At 37.1% G+C, this 18,021-nt stretch overlaps 1 protein-coding gene across 2 annotated transcripts in view; it reads right to left on the bottom strand.

Annotated features, from left to right (window-relative positions):
• Positions 1-12,974, bottom strand: part of LOC145666781 (deoxycytidylate deaminase-like) — a 149,853-nt gene extending 136,879 nt beyond the window's left edge. For both annotated transcript variants that reach the window (XM_081734338.1, XM_081734337.1), the window contains exon 1: positions 12,714-12,974. In XM_081734338.1, coding sequence (XP_081590464.1) covers positions 12,714-12,930 — 217 coding nt within the window. In that variant the 5' untranslated portion in view covers positions 12,931-12,974. The remainder of the gene's footprint in view (positions 1-12,713) is intronic.
• Between the last annotated feature and the right edge of the window lie 5,047 nt (positions 12,975-18,021).

The raw sequence follows: 18,021 nt of genomic DNA, 5'->3' as shown, positions 1-18,021 counted from the left end.
GCAGGATTGGCAAAAATTATGTTTAAATAAAATAATATCAAATATTTTTTAGAAGGGGGAGAGGGATTACACCAGTTCTTTTTTAAATACATTTGGTTTAGTTATTTATACTGTAGATGGATTGAAACAAGTTTGTTTCGCCTTAACTTCCTATGCAAGAACGGAGTTACTAACAAGGAAAGGACATGAACCTGTCAACGGGACTTCCTAATCAAACCTAGTCAATTCGATAAACATAACAAAGATATGTTCATGCACCAAAAAAATTGGGTGCTATGGACAATGGAGTAAGACCCTGGGGCCCATTAACCCTGTAAGTATAAAGAAAATCGTAGACTCGTTGTGAAATAGCTATTGCATCAACACTGTTCATTGGAAAGTCATGATTTATGCCTCATTCTCTTCAGCATGAAACAAGCTTTCCACAGGTGCTATGTATTGAGGCCCATAATGTACTTGAACAGGGAAAATTGGGAGAATGTTGGAAAATTGCCTCCAGAAATCCCTACCATCAACTTTGGATCCGTCTGGAGTGTCCCCGGGTAAAAGCACACAATCCAAATGTATCTCTAGTTCAAACCCTGCTCCCGCCAAGTGAACTTTGTGGTGGACAAACACAATATGCGTGGGTTTTCTCGGGGTTCTTCCGTTTCCTCCCACTTTCTGCATTCCACAATTTCATTCATTTCTCATAATCACCGTCTCCTTTAGCCTAACCGGCATAAGCGTGGGACGTAAAACTCAAAGATTTCATTTCATTTTTTCCAAATTTATCCCTAAAAATACTATAGAGGTTAGGAAATGTGTATACCAAGTTTTGTATTGACAGAGGAAATAGATATGAGGGAAAACGTGTATTGTTATACAAGCTTTTTCCTCATATCTATTCCGTCTTTCGACACAAAACTTGGTATACACATTTCCTAATCTCTATAGTATTTTTAGAGTTACAATGGGTCCAGGGACTTACTAAGTTGTCCATGGCATCTAATTTTTCGTGCATTAACATATCTTTACTATGTTTATCGAATGGACTAGGTTTGATTAGGAAGTCCCGTTGACATGTAGATGTTCTTTCTTTGTACGGACGAGACTTACAGCTTAAAGTGGGATCCGAATCACAAGTCGGTTTACACCCAAGGATAGAAATTGGAGATTTTGGGGCAAAAACCCATCAAGTCCATAAAGTGAAGGTGTAAAGAGATAGCTTCACAAGGGTTTCCCGTGGTCCGATTTCCTTTAAACTTGTCATATATATATATATATATATATATATATATATATATATATATATATATATATATATATATATATATATATATATACTAGACCGAAAATAAATTTAGAAGTATTTTTTTTTTGTTTCTTTCGAAAAATAGATTAAGGGGGAACAAATGGTCAATTTTTAAAGAAAAGTTCCTTTAATTAAAAGGGCCACATTAAAGAAACGAAACTCTGGCGGTGCAAAGATGACTTCAAAGTACGATATACGTATTTTGTCGTTTCTGCGAGAAACGGGTTGCAGGGGACAATGGTCTCCTTCAAAATGACAAATTTGCCTAGATTAGTGCAGCCATCCACAAAGTGTGACCCCGAATCATTTTTTTTCGGAACCTGTTTGGTAGATGGACAAATCGGTGACCACGGATCCCATTATGTTTGTGGTACACGTTTTGAAATAATATTTTTGGTCCCAGGGTCCAAGACGAAGTCCAACTGAAAATTTGCAAATAGCAAGGTGGTCGAGTAGTATGTTGAATGAAAGCTGTTGTTAAATAGAAGAAGATGGAGTAAGTCTCGACTGTCTACAATAGCCCTGTGCAAAATGACAGCGGGTCAAAATGGAAACACAATTTGCATTGAAAAGTCTATGGCTACATTTATAAATGTGAAATGTTGGTGTTGGTGCACTAAGAGGCACTAACCATGCACTAACGAATGCATTTATAAATGTGAAGCGGTGAGACAAATGTGAAGCAGCTAACAGGTATTTCATCATTTTAAAAATACCCAATGTATTGAGGATTTAAAAATATATATATATATATATATATATATATATATATATATATATATATATATGTCCCAGAGTCTCAGACGAGTCCTGTTCATAATTTTCAAATAGCAAGGAAGGTCAAATTGCGTATCGTTTGAGAGTTGTTATAAAGTGACAGAAGCTGCAGGAAGTCTGGACTGCCTATACCTGTGCAATAGAATGGCGGTTCAACATGTAAACACAAACTTGATCGAAAAGTCTATGGCCACTCCTTTAGTTCTGAAACGTTGATACAGATGTCAAAACAGGAAATCATGTTTTTCATCATTTCAAAAATAGGGTAACGTAGGGACAACCTAAAACCGCTTAACATTTGTTCTGTGTGTGTACAAGAAAAGAATTATAAATAAGAGCTGAACGCCTTCTTTGAATGAAAATAGTTCCCCTAAATTGCTAGTCATGCCATATGTGTGGAAAAGAAAGTAGAACTACATAAAATATTCACAAAACATGAACACGTCAAAACTATGCAACTGGTGCCTAGGGAAAATTAGATTAAGGTAGCGCAAATCTTCCAGCAACTAAATAAAATGGACGCCATATTTAATAAAGCTCAGCGCTAGAGAAACAGTAATGTGCCAAAGTACAGGTAACTGGAAATGAGGAAAACCGGGGGTTTAGTGTTTCTGTGGAAAAATATGAGACATTTTGTGTTATGTGGGGACGAAATGATGAAATCGATATTGAATGCAGTAAAATTGAATAGCTCGATAAATAAACCGGTGTTATTCAAAAAACTGAAATCTGGGAAGAAGACATTAGATTCAAAACAGGTGTGAATATGGGAGATCGGAATGTTTCCCGAATGTTCCAAATGAGGAATGTTTTATCACCATTATCGTGTTTTATTTGATGACGTAATGAAATATTCCCCATAAATTTATTTTGTGTTTCGTGACATGTAATTCGCCATAACTACACTAATAGTGAAGCCCTAGCGAAACTGTTAATGTTTTCCTGAAGCACTAACGATGCACTAACGAATAGCACTAACTTGAAAATGAAATGAAATCTTTAAGTTTTACGTCCCACAGTTATGCCGGTTAGGCTAAAGGAGACGGTGATGATGAGTAATGAATGAAATAAATGGTGGAATGAAGAAAGTGGGAGGAAACGGGAGATCCCCGAGAAAACCCACGCACAGGGTGTTTGTCCACCACAAAGTTCACTTGGCGGGGGCTGGGATTGAACCCGGGACCCCAAGTACCAGAGGTGAACGCTCTACCACTGAGCCACCGCGGCCCCCCGAATAGCACTAACTTGTTCATTACTGGTTGAAGTGGGTGCGCCAAGTTCATGCTGGCCTCTAAAGGTTTCTTAACTTGTAATACCTACATTAATGTACCACTAACGTTAGGTGTTGGTGGACTAAGATTACTAACAAAGCACTAACGATTGTAGTAGAAGAGATCATTATTGCTTTTGATTTTGGCGGAAATTTGACACAATGTAAAATTCCCCATGAATTTCTCGTGGGAGTTTCGTAACATGTAATTGGCCATATCTACATTAATAGTGAAGCATTAACGAAAGTATGAGTGTTTTAGAAGCACTAGCGATGCGCTAACGAATGGCACTTAATTTTCGTTAGTGCTTGAAGTGACTGAAGCAGCGTGAACTTCGCCCCCAAAAGGTTTTTATTTGCAGCATCTACACTAATGAAGCACTAACGTTAGGCGTTGGTGCACTAAGAAGCACTAACGATGCACTAACAATTGACACTAAATGTATCGTTATTGCGTCATGTGGCGGTTCAAGTTTACGGAGCAAGTTTAGTGCTTCATTAGTGTAGGTGCTAAAGTTTATTCAAGGAACGTTCAGTACCTCATGTAAACAAATACACGTGGTGATTGTTTGATTTTATTGGTTAGAAAGCCTTAAAACACCCATGCGGCGGAAGAAAATAGTCCTTGCTTATAAGGCTCATTACCAGAATTCCTTAGAATTAGACAACAGAAACAACTATTTATCTAAGAACTAAACTGAATTAATGCAATAGAAGGGAATGCGCATGCATTGAATGTGGTTTGGACCCAACTTCAGTGCGGATCCCAGTTAACAATATGGTCACATGCGGGGAATAAGTAAAACATCGACAGGGTACAAGCATGTGCTTCTCGAAAGAAGCGCTGACCGATAGCCAATCATCCGACGACTGGCGGAGTAATACAATTCTGCAATGTTTATATCAGGATCAGAAGGTTCGTTGAATGAACTTTAGAAATAAGTATCTTTTGGGAGGCAAGTTCACGCTGCTCTAGCAACTTCAAGCACTAACGAAAAAATTAGTGCCATTCGTTAGTGCATAGTTAGTTCCTATTAGTGCACCAACACCTAACGTTAGTGCTTCGTTAGTTAGGTGTTACAAGTAAAATACCTTTGGGAATAGCGTGAAGTTGGCCACTCACTATAAGCACTAACAAAAATTTTGCCATTCGTTAGTGCATCGTTAGTGCTTCTAAAAAACGAATACTTTCATTAGTGCTTCCCCATTAGTGTAGATATGGCAATTATAAGTCACAAAACTCCCATAAGAAATACATAGGGAATTTTTCATTACATGAAATTCCCATCACATTCAAAAACACTAATTACCTCTCCTAGTGCAATTGTTAGTGCATCGTAAGTGCTTCTTAGTGTAGTGGCTAGTGCGCTTAAGTGCACTGATGATGCACTAACGATTACCGTTAACTACATATTTCTACGTCAATTCGTATAGAATTTGATATTTCTAAAGTTGGCCCCACTAAAAATCTTGAATAAATCACAAAATTTAGTACCACTAACGTTAGTGCTTAATGCGTTTAAGGTGCACTAACGATTGCCGTTAGCCCCATTCTTCTACGTCAATTTGTATACATTTCGATATTTCTAAAGTTTACACCCACGAAATATCTTGAATAAATTCCGAACTATGGTAACACTAATGTTAGTGCTTAGTGCGTTTAATTGCGCTAACGATGCACTAACGATTACCATTAACTCCATGTTTCTACGTCAATTTGTATAGAATTGGATATTTCAGAAGTTAACCCCCCACCAAATATTTTGAATAAATCCCAAAATATGGTAACACTAACGTTAGTGCTTAGCGCGTCTTACTCGTTAGTGCACTAATGATGCATTAACGATGTGATAAGTTTGGTGATAATCTGTCTGTTGGGGTACTCTTCTGGGTCTGTTGGGATGGGTGGGTTTCTAACTTCATATGAAGTTATCCCCCCAGAAAAAATCTTCAATAGCCCAAAAACTCTGATAGCACTAACGTTAGTTCTTAATGCTATCAGAGCTCCATTTGTATAGAATGTAAATAAGCAAACTTAATAATAATTTGACAATTCTCTAGATAGTAGTCTTTACGAGCCTTTCGACAGTAAATACAATGCATATTCCTATTCAGCCAACAACCACGTTTTATTATCGATTTAAAAATTCAAGGAAGGAAGAAAATGACTTAAGTTTGAAATGTTATGAAATTCCAAAGAAAGCTGACTTCATTCGCCCTAAATTTCTCTTCGGAACACAGATAATCAACAAATAACACAAAAATGAATTATTATTGAGCTTTACGTGAAAACGTTTCTTTTTCCATAGACAATACGGCGGATCGATTCGATTTATGCGAGTTCGATACCATCAAAGATCTTGCATTAGGCACCTCTAGGTCGTTATAAATCTCGATGGTTCCACTTAATTTCTGGGATACAAATGTGACGTCTTTACCACCTAGCGGAAAGCATTTTGTCCCATGAATCAATTACGTTCCTACTTGTCTGTTTTTGCTACAAATTAGTGGAACACTGGGATTCTTTCAGATTGTCTTTGCAATGATATACCGTGGTTTGTTTATCAAATGACATTTATGAACTCTAGCTCTCGTCTTCCCCCTCTTGACCGTGTTTTTTCCGCAGAACAGAAACACATGTGATTCATCTTCCTTATTTCACAACCCACAGACGTTGTGCTACTTCATCTCTCTTGACATTTGCAAATTTTGCGTTGCACCACGTGTGGGACCCTGGAGCCAAACATGTTACTTCAAAACGTGTATCCACAAACATAAAGGGATCCGTGGTCGCCGACTTGTCCATCTACCAAACGGTTTCTGAAAAAATGATCCAGGATCACACTTTGTGGATGCCTGCAATAATCTCGGCAAATTTGTCATTTCGAAGGAGGCCCCTGCAACCCTTTTCTCGCAGAAATGACAAAACACGTATTTCCTACATTGAAGTCATCTTTGCATCGCTAGACTTTAGTTTCTTTAATGTGTCCCTTTTAGTTAGGGGAGCCCTTTTGGAAAAGGGTCTCTTTGCTCCCCTTAAGCTAGTTTCCGAAAGAAACAAAAAAAATGTCGATTTATTTTCGGTCTAGTATATATGTGCCAAGTTTGAAGAAAATTGAATGACGAGAAACCCTTTGAAGCTATCTCCTTTACAATTTCACTTTTTGGACGGGTTTTTGTCCAAAAGTTTTCAATTGTTCTCCATCTAGACTCGAACCCGATACTCCATGATTAGAAAGACAACGAGTCTTCCAACTCATCCACGAATTACACATGATAGAAATACACTGTACTTATCTTGAATACTTGTGAATATTTTAACAGTCACTCTAGAAGGACAAACATACGCACTGCACATGTGAAATCACTGTACAGAGTTAAATATATTATTGAAATTAATAGACAAGTTCAAGAGTCTACAGAGTACAGAATTAGTTGAGTTTAAGTTAGGTCACACTCAGAAATTCAGCGACTTAATTTTAGTTCGGTTTTCATTTCAATAAATCACTTACATTCAGGTTTTCTGGGTTTGTAACATAAGAGAAAAGATCTAGGCGGTTTGAGCTATATAATATAATGTCATTATGAAGCTCACACGGCCTGTGGTATTTTTGCTTTCAAATTTACCTACCTGATTTAAAGCTTATTTTTTATAAATACCCATTTTAAATCAATTAACCCTGCTAGCAGGAGCGGATCCAGGGGGGCGATCGGGGCGATGCCCCCCAGAAGGGGAAACTTTCTTTTATATATATATATAAAATCCATCCCAGAGTTTGGAGCCCTTAAAAGTAGCATTATGACAACCCACCGCCCCCCCCAGAAGTCGGTCCTGGATCCGCCCCTGCCTACTAGGAATATAAAACATTTTCAGGAATCACAATTACAAGTAAGTGAAATACTACTTGCCACATATTGATATTGATCGGTACTTAAAATAGATCGATTTTCATTCTAGAATCACTTGCAGCCAGCGAGGTTGTAAGGCGTCGAGGGATCTGAAACACATGAGTTCCCTCCGGGTAGTGTTGCCACGAGACGAGACAAGACGAGACTTCTGGCTGTCTCGTCTCGTACAAAGCATGTCTCGTCTCGAAAAAGTGTGCTCGTCCCGTCTCGAGAGGTTCTGTCCCGTCTCGTCTCGTTTGTCTCGTAAAAAATATAGCAGCATACCATGGGAACGAAAGTAAAATGTAGCAGGCTGCACCATGCTAATCAAGATACAACTAAGTTACAAGAATTACCCAGAACACACAAGACAAAAAATGCCACGGTAGCTACACCGTGAAGCCTTCACCTCTGGTGTATGGGGTAGTTGGTTCGATCTCGGTTAGTGCCATGTGAGCTTTGTGGTGGACAAACATCGAATGTGTGTAAGGGCCGCGGTGGCTCAGTGGTAGAGCGTTCACCTCCGGTGCTTTGAGTCTCAGGTTCGATAACAGCCTCCGCCAAGTGAACTTTGTGGTGGACAAACACCATGTGCGTGGGTTTCCTCGGGTTTCTTCCGTTTCCTCCCACTTTCTTCATTCCATCATTTCATTCATTACTCATCATCACCGTCTCCTTTAGCCTAACCGGCATAAACGTGGGACGTAAGACTCAAAGATTTCATTTCATTTCATTTCATTTTTCGAATGTGTGTGTTTTCTCGAAGTTGTCTAGTATCCTACCACTTTCTTCATTCCACTAATTTTCCCATCATCATTCGGGGTGAGCCAAAGTTGCCTAAAGGTCTTAAAAATAAATTCAAATATGCTCACACGACAAGGACAAATAGTTTACAAGATAATATATCTCTGCTGTTAGTTGTCTGAGGCTTCTCGACCCTGGCTTTTTTTTTTTTTTTTTTTACATTCTGAAACTGAAATTTGTTTCACCAGTTTCAGTATACGAATATACAGTAAATTGCTCATAGGTACGTCGAAGATGAAGACACTAATGTCAAATAATGTTTACACGACAAGCAAAGTTCGATGTAAAGGTGTCACCACCCCCGACACTATCGTATACTATCAGCCCACTTGCTTTATAGTGTCTGTATATATATATATATATATATATATATATATATATATATATATATATATATATATATATATAGAGAGAGAGAGAGAGAGAGAGAGAGAGAGAAAGATGGAAAGATATATAGATAAATAGAGAGATAGATTTCATATATTCCAGCCTTTAGTTTTCATAGTGTTAACCCATACCAATCCAAAAACTACTTTCCATTTTAGCATGTTTACATTTGTTGCAATTATTTTTGCTCAGAACCAAATAATTTTATTGAGTAATGGAAAGTATTTGATTGAAATTTTATGTTACTGCACAGTAAGCTCTACTTAAAGTGCCATAGTAATGGGAGCTGAACGACACATCGGACGAAAGAATGCTTGGGGCCAGTCTACACCTCCATGGTACAAATCTGTTCCCATAACCGCGGGTTGTGTGCCACTATATGGTGGTTGCCCCGTTTGTGTAACAAACTCATGACAGTACACCCAGATTAGCTAGTGGTCTAAAAAAAGTTGATTTTTGGTTGGCCATTTTGGATTAAAGCTTCTTATATTGTCGTGATCTATTCGCAATCATACAAAGTACATCTTCATACCAAGCCGAGCGGTCTGCGGCGATAGACCATTGGCTTGAAGGCCCCGGGTTGAGTCCCGGAAGGGTCATGGTATGGATTTTAACAGCATTTGTTTTTTCGTATTGTGTCAGGGGGCGAAATCGTACGTGATAAAAGGATTTCAGTCTGAAAAAATTGGAGAGAATATCCTCCCCAGGATACTTTCATGGGAGTAAGGAATTAGTAAAAATATAGGATATACATTTTATAGCAGGTTTAAAATTATGGTTTAGGTATCCTATTTATTTTCTGTTAATTATGTTCTTCAATGTTCGAATTTTGATCATTCTCATGATATTTTCTGCTTTCAACGGAGTTCCATGAATATTATACCAAATGTTCTTTACACTCTGTAAGAAACCATTTCTGAAGATAATGTCCTAATGAATATTATTCACTAGGAAAGGGAAGTATTCCCCTCCTCTCAACATGGAAGCAGAGGGTAATTTCGCACTCTGGTCAGATCAAACATTTCCGCCCCCTGTAAAACGAAGGTCCCCCTGTAAAACCTCTTCACCTAAAGTGTTATTGTTAGTATCATATATTTGCTGAAAGCAAACAATTTGAAGGGTTCGTCGATAATATCTTTGCTTTCTTTGTCCTTCGCCCGCCTTCCAAAGGAAGAGGTGAATTTTACAACATGACTGCTGTATAATAAGCAAGCGATTGGTAAAATGGTAAAAATGTGGTTTTATGTGTATGTGTGTGTGTGTGTGTGTGAGAGAGAGAGAGAGAGAGAGAGAAGACAAAATTTTAGTTGCAAGATGACACACTTCAATTGCCGTTTTCGGTTAATTTTGGTTCATATAGCAAAAAGAATACCGCCACCAGAGAATAAAGACAAGTGTAGTTTGTTCTGTTCTCTTCCGCCATCTCAGCCAGAACTTTCAACTACAACCTGTAATAAGTGTAGACCTTACCCAGTTTTCAAATTGAATAGATGGTGGTGGTAGTTCGGTTTCTTGACCTTGTAATAATCTTCCTTGTCTTTGATTTTGTTTGTCATCATTCCAGCCAGAAATTAAAAAAAAATGAGAATTCCTCAGTTTACAGCAAGGAGAATTGGGGACAAGACATTAAGGATGATATTCCTGGAAGCTCATGTATCACGATTGTTTCATTCAATAGACAGAGGACACTTTTCTATGAAGACTTTTCAACATGTTTTCTCACAAAGGGGATTTTCCTTTTGCAACCTATATGACCACTGGCAATTTCAATATTGGCCATTCCCGCCAGCGTTTTCATTTTCGAGACACGACACGAGACGAGACATTTCACGAGACGGGATAACTGGTCTGTCTCGTCTCGTGTCTCGTCTAAAAGGGTTCTGTCTCGTCTCGTTTACGAGACGAGACGAGACACGAGAAATGTCTCGTCTCCTGGCAACACTACCTCCGGGAATCGAACCGGTACTCCCACACCAGATGATGGTATGCTAACTGCTTAGCTGCGAAGTAGTGCAGTAAATGAAGCTCAAATTTTAATGAAGAAAGGAACAAATTAGTAACAATCTGGAAATTTTTAGAGATGTTGGGAATGGTGTTCTAAACAACACACTAAAATTCCCCTGAAATCCCACCTGACCTCTGCCAGCCATATTGGAAAATGGCAGCTGGAAATTTCAAATGAAGAACATACAGACAAAATAGCAATATCTTCGCTATGGTTGAAGATAAAATGATTTTATAGAACATAGACAACACAATATTTTTATAGAGAAACAATTTTTTATAAAACGCATGCTTTTAGAAGTATTTAGCTGTAAATTCTAAAATTCCGAAAAATACAGTCAAACTGATTTAAAATTTTATTGAACTTAGGAAGTAATTATTAACAAGTTTAAAGTTGACATATATGTTGCAAAAAATTATTTAAATGACGTACTAAAATACCACAACTTCTTCATTCGTCATATTGGAAAATGTTTGAAGTACTTCAAAGATGATATTTTCTTTAACAAACTCTGGACCGGGTTAAATTTTGAGAAACTGTAAATGCGGTCGATCCGAAGTCAATTGGAATCAATGTTGCTTGGAGGGGGAAGCATTATGACGTGGTTAAGGTTGTCGTCCATAGGGATGCGCACGAGACAAAATTTGTGCCTGTCTCGTCTCGAAAATGTGCTGTAAAAGTGATGTCTCGACTCGAAAAATGTATATTTTTCTATTGGAAGAGCCGTGTCTCGACTCGAATTTTGTCAGGAAAATCCTGTCTCGACTCTCGTGCGCATCCCGAGTCGTCCAACATCTTCGTGGCCGCCATCTTGGAATCAACTTGTTTATTTTAAATGGCAATATGGTCATGTGACATATTAAACAACATCCTCGTTCATAGAGAAAACCAACGGTAAGGTAATTTTTCGAAAGCCTGCAACGGTTTTGAAGTTGTGAATATATTTAGGATATGTTATGTGTGAAATGCAGTGAAATGTGCTGAGCAAAGTTTCGAATTGAAGGATAAACTTAAAAACAAGCTTCGTAACATCTCACATTACATATTATTTAATAACCAGGAAAAGAGAGAACTAACACATATGTGATAATTACAATGACATGTTCAACATGTCCACCGTTCTGTTGTATGCAAATCCTTAATCATGCGACTCAGTGCTTTTGCACTCTACGAAGCATAGTCGGTGATATTTGTTCACAGGGTGTAATGATTCTTCTTTTCAGGTGGCCAATGTCATTAATTTTACACTGGTAAACAATAGCTTTAAACGGACTTCAAAAATAAAAATCCAACGGGGTTAGGTCGGGAGACCTTGCTGGCCACTCCAGTGCTCCATGTCGACGTATCCACCAACAGGGAAACTGTCCATTGTGTGCCCCATTTTGATGCCAATATTGAGGAAATCTCCCTTCCTCCTTCGACAAAAGTGGCACAACAGTGCTTTCACTCTTATCAATAGGAAATAAACTGAACAATAGGAAATTTATATATAGGAATGTCAAAAAATATACTTTCGATCTGTATTAAAAAGAAAATCACAAATTTACAGCTGGATACTGTGTGTAAGGAATACATTTTTATCAAATATTAATACTGATCTTCTAATGTAACTATAGTGATTAAAATGCACAATTTCAATTACAAAAGAAACAACACATTTAATTTTGCAGTTGCGCCTGTATTTGTAGCTAATAAGGTTCGCGATCACTGAAGAAGTTGAAGGCAGTAGCACCAAAAACACACTGTAACTGTCCTATTTTTTATTAGTGTTCAATGTTTTCTTTTTGTTAGAATAACACGTTAATATTTTGGTTTACCATTTAGAATTTAGAGAAAATATAACCACATGTATCTATTATGTATTATGTGTAAATAGAATATATATATATATATATATATATATATATATATATATATATATATATATATATATATATATATATATAAGCATGATATTATCTCTTCATAACTAAAAACATCTAACTCAGTAATTCTAAAATGTCAATGTCATGAGACATATGTGTTACCAGCGTTTAAAGTGGCCAGAAAGAGGAGGTATTTTCCCTGAATTTTCATTAGGTGTATTAGTGACGGAAGTATGAATAACCAAAATAGACACATGTTCCCTTGAACCTTACAGTTCAAAATCATTACGCTTTCAATTTGAAACATCCAAGACGACATAGCACATGATTATGAACTCTCCAAGACATTCCTGGGAATTGTGGAATATATATATAAAATTGGTATTTACAAAAGTAAGTTAAGAAAGATATGAAATAACATACCGTACAAGTATTTGTGATCTTCCTTACTCTTGTCGTTACTCCAAGTAAATTTATTATCATTATCCTTATCCTTATCCTTATCATCATTATCACTACACTTATCAGGCATTCCGTTATAGCCAAGACCCACAATTCTTTTGTCCTTGTTCACAATACATGCTCCGACTTGAGTATGTGGATCTTTACTTCTTTCAGCCGATATCAAAGCCAAAGCCATAAAATATTCTTCCCATTTTATATAGTCTGTCCTTTTGCTGTAATGAAAATGCAAGCAGTCAATATATTTCAGATATTATTCCGTGTTAATCTTAAAGACAAAGGCAAAAAGGATGAAGAACGTATTAGTATTGGTATTTAAAACAAGAACATAAAAAAATTGTCAAAATATTGCACTTAAAGACTGCAATTTAACGTGCCTTGACTGTCAGTAATTAGAGTGTTCATTGTGAATATCAGAAATTTAACGTGTTATCGGAACAAGAAAACAAATTTAATTTTTTCAGTATTTGCGAACCTGTGGAATCGATGACCATTGAAATATTTAGGCAATCAATGTATGCCACCTGACAGAAGGAGTATCATTAATAACTGCTTTTAATAAAAAAAAATAATAAACCTATTCTATTTATGTAGGACCTTGAAAGGTTATTTTTTTTTAAATGCTGAAGCACATTCTTAGTAGTTTTAAATCAGAATGACCCGGGAAAGGAACCTTTGACGTCACGTTCATCTCCAGCTATTCTAGTGTATACCATTCATGTTGGTAATTTGAATTTGATTCCTATTGTATTGACAGGTAGCCTCATACATTCCTGAACCATACATCAGATCAATAAAAATAAATAAAAGCTACACTAAGTCAACAGATGGTTCTTCATATTCCCAGGTCAGGATATTCGTGAAGTGTACCCTCGGGATTAATGTAAAATTGATTCACATGTGAAGTTCCCTGGGGTCCAATGTGTATTGTAGACCTACTAATTTTGGCGGCCCATACTGGTAATTTGCATATTTATGAGCTTTCATAAATCCGGAATTCAATCATAACTATATAACGCTCGGACACAAAATTGCTTTCAGTTTCTTTAGATGTAACTGGACATTAAGTGGGCATATGCAAATGAATTTGGACCAAGTACTGCTTCTGTGACACATGTAACGCATCCCGGCACATAGGACTCAACTTTGTTTTTTTTTTCAAATGGAAATAGCTACAAGTGATACATCAAATTCATGTACAATTTTATCAAAACCTCACTGATGTAGTCAGTTTTATCGTGTCTTGTACCGTTTGAAAGGAATTACATGTTAAATGTCAAATTAGTCGGCGCCTTCACCATGCAATATTTAATGTGGGTAGAGACTAGGGATGCATTCGAGTCGAGTCGAGTCGAGATTTTATCCTGTCTCGACTCGTCTCGAGAAAATGTTGTCTCGACTCGTGTCTCGACTCGACAGTCTCTGTTTCGACTCGACTCGAATTCGAGTCGAGACAAAATGTACGAGTTAAAATATACGCACACATCAGCCAGACCATCATGACTACCTACCTAATTGTCAGTATGTCGACTTTTGGCATGGATAAAAACGGCGATACGTCTTGGCATACACGCAATGATCCTTGATAGGTCGCTGGAGAGAGCTGGCACCACATGTGCTCACTCAGGTCACCTAAATCCCGTAAATTCCGGGAAGGGGGGCGATGTGCTCTGACGTCACGTTCAATCACATCCCACAAGGGACATCACTCAAATGTCCGGCTCCAATTTCAATGAAACTTTTCTTGCTGATAGAAGGCATGTATGCATCATTACTTGTGGTGATAAATTTTTGCCATGGTGCATGTTTTCTATCTTTTTAAATAACTTTTAAGAGTTGATATGTGGTTATTAGAGATTACTACAGAAGTCCCTTACTACCCTTTGTAAACGGAGCGTTAATGAAGAAAAGTGAAGAAAAACCATGTGGATACATATAAGTCCTGGGGGGAAGTCGTATGGTAGATATGACCTTGATGGCAGCCATCTTGAAATCCACCATTTTGAATTAAGGTCAAGTTTTTAAAATGGGAATAGGGTAATATGATACATAATTTCGGGCTAGAATTTAATTAGAAAAATAATGGTGAGGTTAGTTTTAAGATACACCCACTTGGGGGAAAGTTAAAGGCATATTAATTGTTTTTACTTACTGTGTGCGTAAGTCCCTTCTTACTTTCGTCTCAAGACCTGTAAATCGATCGCAACGGCAGAGCCCGGTTTCGCACTAGTGTTTAGAAATCTTTAAACTCACTTGAGGCAATATTTGTGGATTATTGTATTGTATTTTGCCTTTAATTAAATTTGAACCCACTTCATGATCTTGTGTAAAGTATCACTAAAAGAGAATTTCTGTTTTTATGGAGAACATAAGCATGGCAATTATAAAAGGTGAGTAAGGTGCGTATGTATTTATAAGAAAGTCTTTTGTGGTTCCGCCAACCTATTCTTTAGTTGTTTTTTTTTTTCAAAATACTCATATCTCATAAATAAAAGAGCTATTATAAAATCTCTTACCACTATTCTTTAATACTTATAAAATTTTATTTATTGTAAAATCACTGGCGAGATATTTCTTAACGCCCACTAAAATTTTGGTGGAGCTCCTTCGTGGCTAACGGTTAGCATACTTGCCTTTGGCGTGGGAAACCAGGGCTTGATTCCCGGTGGGAGTTCATGTGGTTCGGATTCCAAGTTAATCAGTAGGTTCACGTCTCACATAGCCTCGCTGCAGAACGGGACGTTAAACTCAGAATCAATTCAACTCAAAATTATGGTTTTGACTTTATTATGATGTCATTAGTTTAAACGCCCAACTGCCCAGTAATTATAAACATTGACTACATTATAAAATTGTAATTTGTGACGACTAAAATATCAGAAATTAAAGATTATTCTTTGGGTTTTGGAACATTTTGAAAAACGTGAAAAACTGGTACTGCACCGATACAACACACCTTTTGGATTTGTCATAAGATGTCTTACATAGCTTTGGTTCGATTCTCAACACGGACTGCAACTACCCGTTAAATTGTGCATCCGAAAGGCACTCTTTGTTAAACCTCGCTTATCACCGCTCATCTTAATAATATATATAACTTCACCGCGAAGGAAATGTTGCATTTCTCTCTTTCATCATAACACAAAACAAAACTAACCACAGCTGTGACACGAAGGAGCTATTTCGAAAAGAAACACGCTGTGCTTCATAGAGATGTGTACCAAATGATAGAAGTGTAAAGTATTGTTTTCTTTCCTGTTTATTGATATCAGTTGGTGTTCTTAATGAGTTTACTCATTAGTTTAGAAAGAGTATATATGGAATTTGGACATATGTTGTACGTATTCTCCTGAGAAATTGATGAGACCAGAAAAGTTATAAGGACAGATGGAATAGGTTTAAGCGCATCTACGTGACTTTATCAAATATCTATTCTCCGTAATGGTACCACGCGAAAAACTTGGTATAGGCCTACTTTTATCTTTGCCTCCCTCTGTTAGCTGTTTCGTATCATATATATCGGATGGTTTTGATATTTCTTCTGATCATTAAAACAACAATGGTACCTGTGTGCGTGCAGAAATGCAAAAGCACAAGGTAACTTCCTATTTGTTTTGGAAACAACAAACCCATTTCACGTGTGCGAGAGAAATTGAGCACAGCGAGATCGGGTGTTTACTCACGGTCAGTTCGCAGCAGGAGTCCTTGGTATAAGATTTGGCTATCTCGAAAACACTCGCAAAACCTTACAAATACAAAAGACTGCGCTTCAAAGAAAGTTTAGACACAGATGTTTCAATTTTCTTTTAGCATCTTTCTTCAGCAAAAGAGTCGGTTCATTGTATTCGAAAAAGGGAAGGGAGAAAGAGTGAATTTATATTTTATGTGGGGGGTAACGTTGTAAGTAGTATAAACAATACATACCGCTTCCGACTCTGTACTGAAGCACTTCCTTTAGCGGTATATCACTAGATCTATCCTGACCCTCATCCCACCTCAAGTTGTAAAGTAGAAAGGGACAGAAGTATTCAACATGACTGCGCACTTGAGTTTCAGTTCACAATACGAAAACCAGTGAGCAAGTAAACAGTCTTTTGTAGGATCGTGTTTTACTTCTTGAATTTATTTTTGAACATTTCTGTGAATTCAACAACAGAACGCAGTAGAAATACGGACTAGTTTTTACTCCAACCATTACTTTCGCTCCAACCCAGGGATGTCACATTTATGATTTCGTACTAGATTTAGTGATTTTACTATTGAACTAGTGATCTAGTACGTACTTTGGGTAAATAGGCACATTCTAGTGATTTTTTTGCATTTTATTTCTGATGCAGACAAATGACAAGGAAATGGTTCTTAAAATAAAAGGAAGAAGTATATTGCAGTTCAAAACAAATGTATAAACCTTAAATTATTTTTTCTTTTCCCTCTGACCTAATGAAACCCCTGCTGTGTAACCACCTTAGGTAAACAACGGCTATCTTTGGTCCGCTACCTCCTTTTGTTAGCCGACATGAGATGGGTTACTTTTTTTTCTGGAAGAAAGTGAAGAAATAATTATCCAGTACATTTACGTTTTGTCAGGCACACAGGCGCAGTCTGTACTTGTTTCCTAACGAATTTTAGCAACGTAACATAAATGAAACATATGTACCAGAAAATAGAGGCAGTACAAACGGAAGTTTTCATCTGTGACACATTTGATGAGAAATATGGTTAGATGTCACGTGCAAGCAATCTAAACATGTCCTATCCTGTAATTCTATTCGTATGTTTATGTAGGTGAGACTGAGAAATCAAGAAACAATAATAACTGGTTTTCTTCCAGGGGAAAAATCTAAATGTGAAGGGGTGTTACACTGGGACTTTAATTGTGTCCTTTGTACAAGATTAACAAGTAATAGCAATTTTTTAATTTATTTTAGTTCTTGGGGAGAGGAAGATGGAAGCGAACCCTCGTAAGGACCTCTGGAAGGAAACATGAATACTATCCGCCACTGTTTGTTACATTACACAAAATAGTTATATATATATATATATATATATATATATATATATAGTTTTAGTCAGGGTTTTCATTCTGCAGGAGACGGGGGGATAGTAATACGTGACGAACATTTTCTATTCTCAGAGTGTTGCAATTATAGCATTTCCTCCATTATAACTTGGCCAAGCTAGTTGCATTATATGTAAGGATTAAGTTAGCCTAAAAAGCTTAAATTTCTATGGCTGTTTTACTCTGTACCCATGTTTCTCATTTTCGGTC

This window comes from Thermobia domestica, chromosome 12 (genome assembly GCF_964235325.1).
Source record: "Thermobia domestica chromosome 12, izTheDome1.hap1.1, whole genome shotgun sequence".
NCBI lineage: Eukaryota > Metazoa > Arthropoda > Insecta > Zygentoma > Lepismatidae > Thermobia > Thermobia domestica.
The sequence above is the reverse complement of the archived record's forward strand: the minus strand, read 5'-3'. Positions and strand labels throughout refer to the sequence as shown.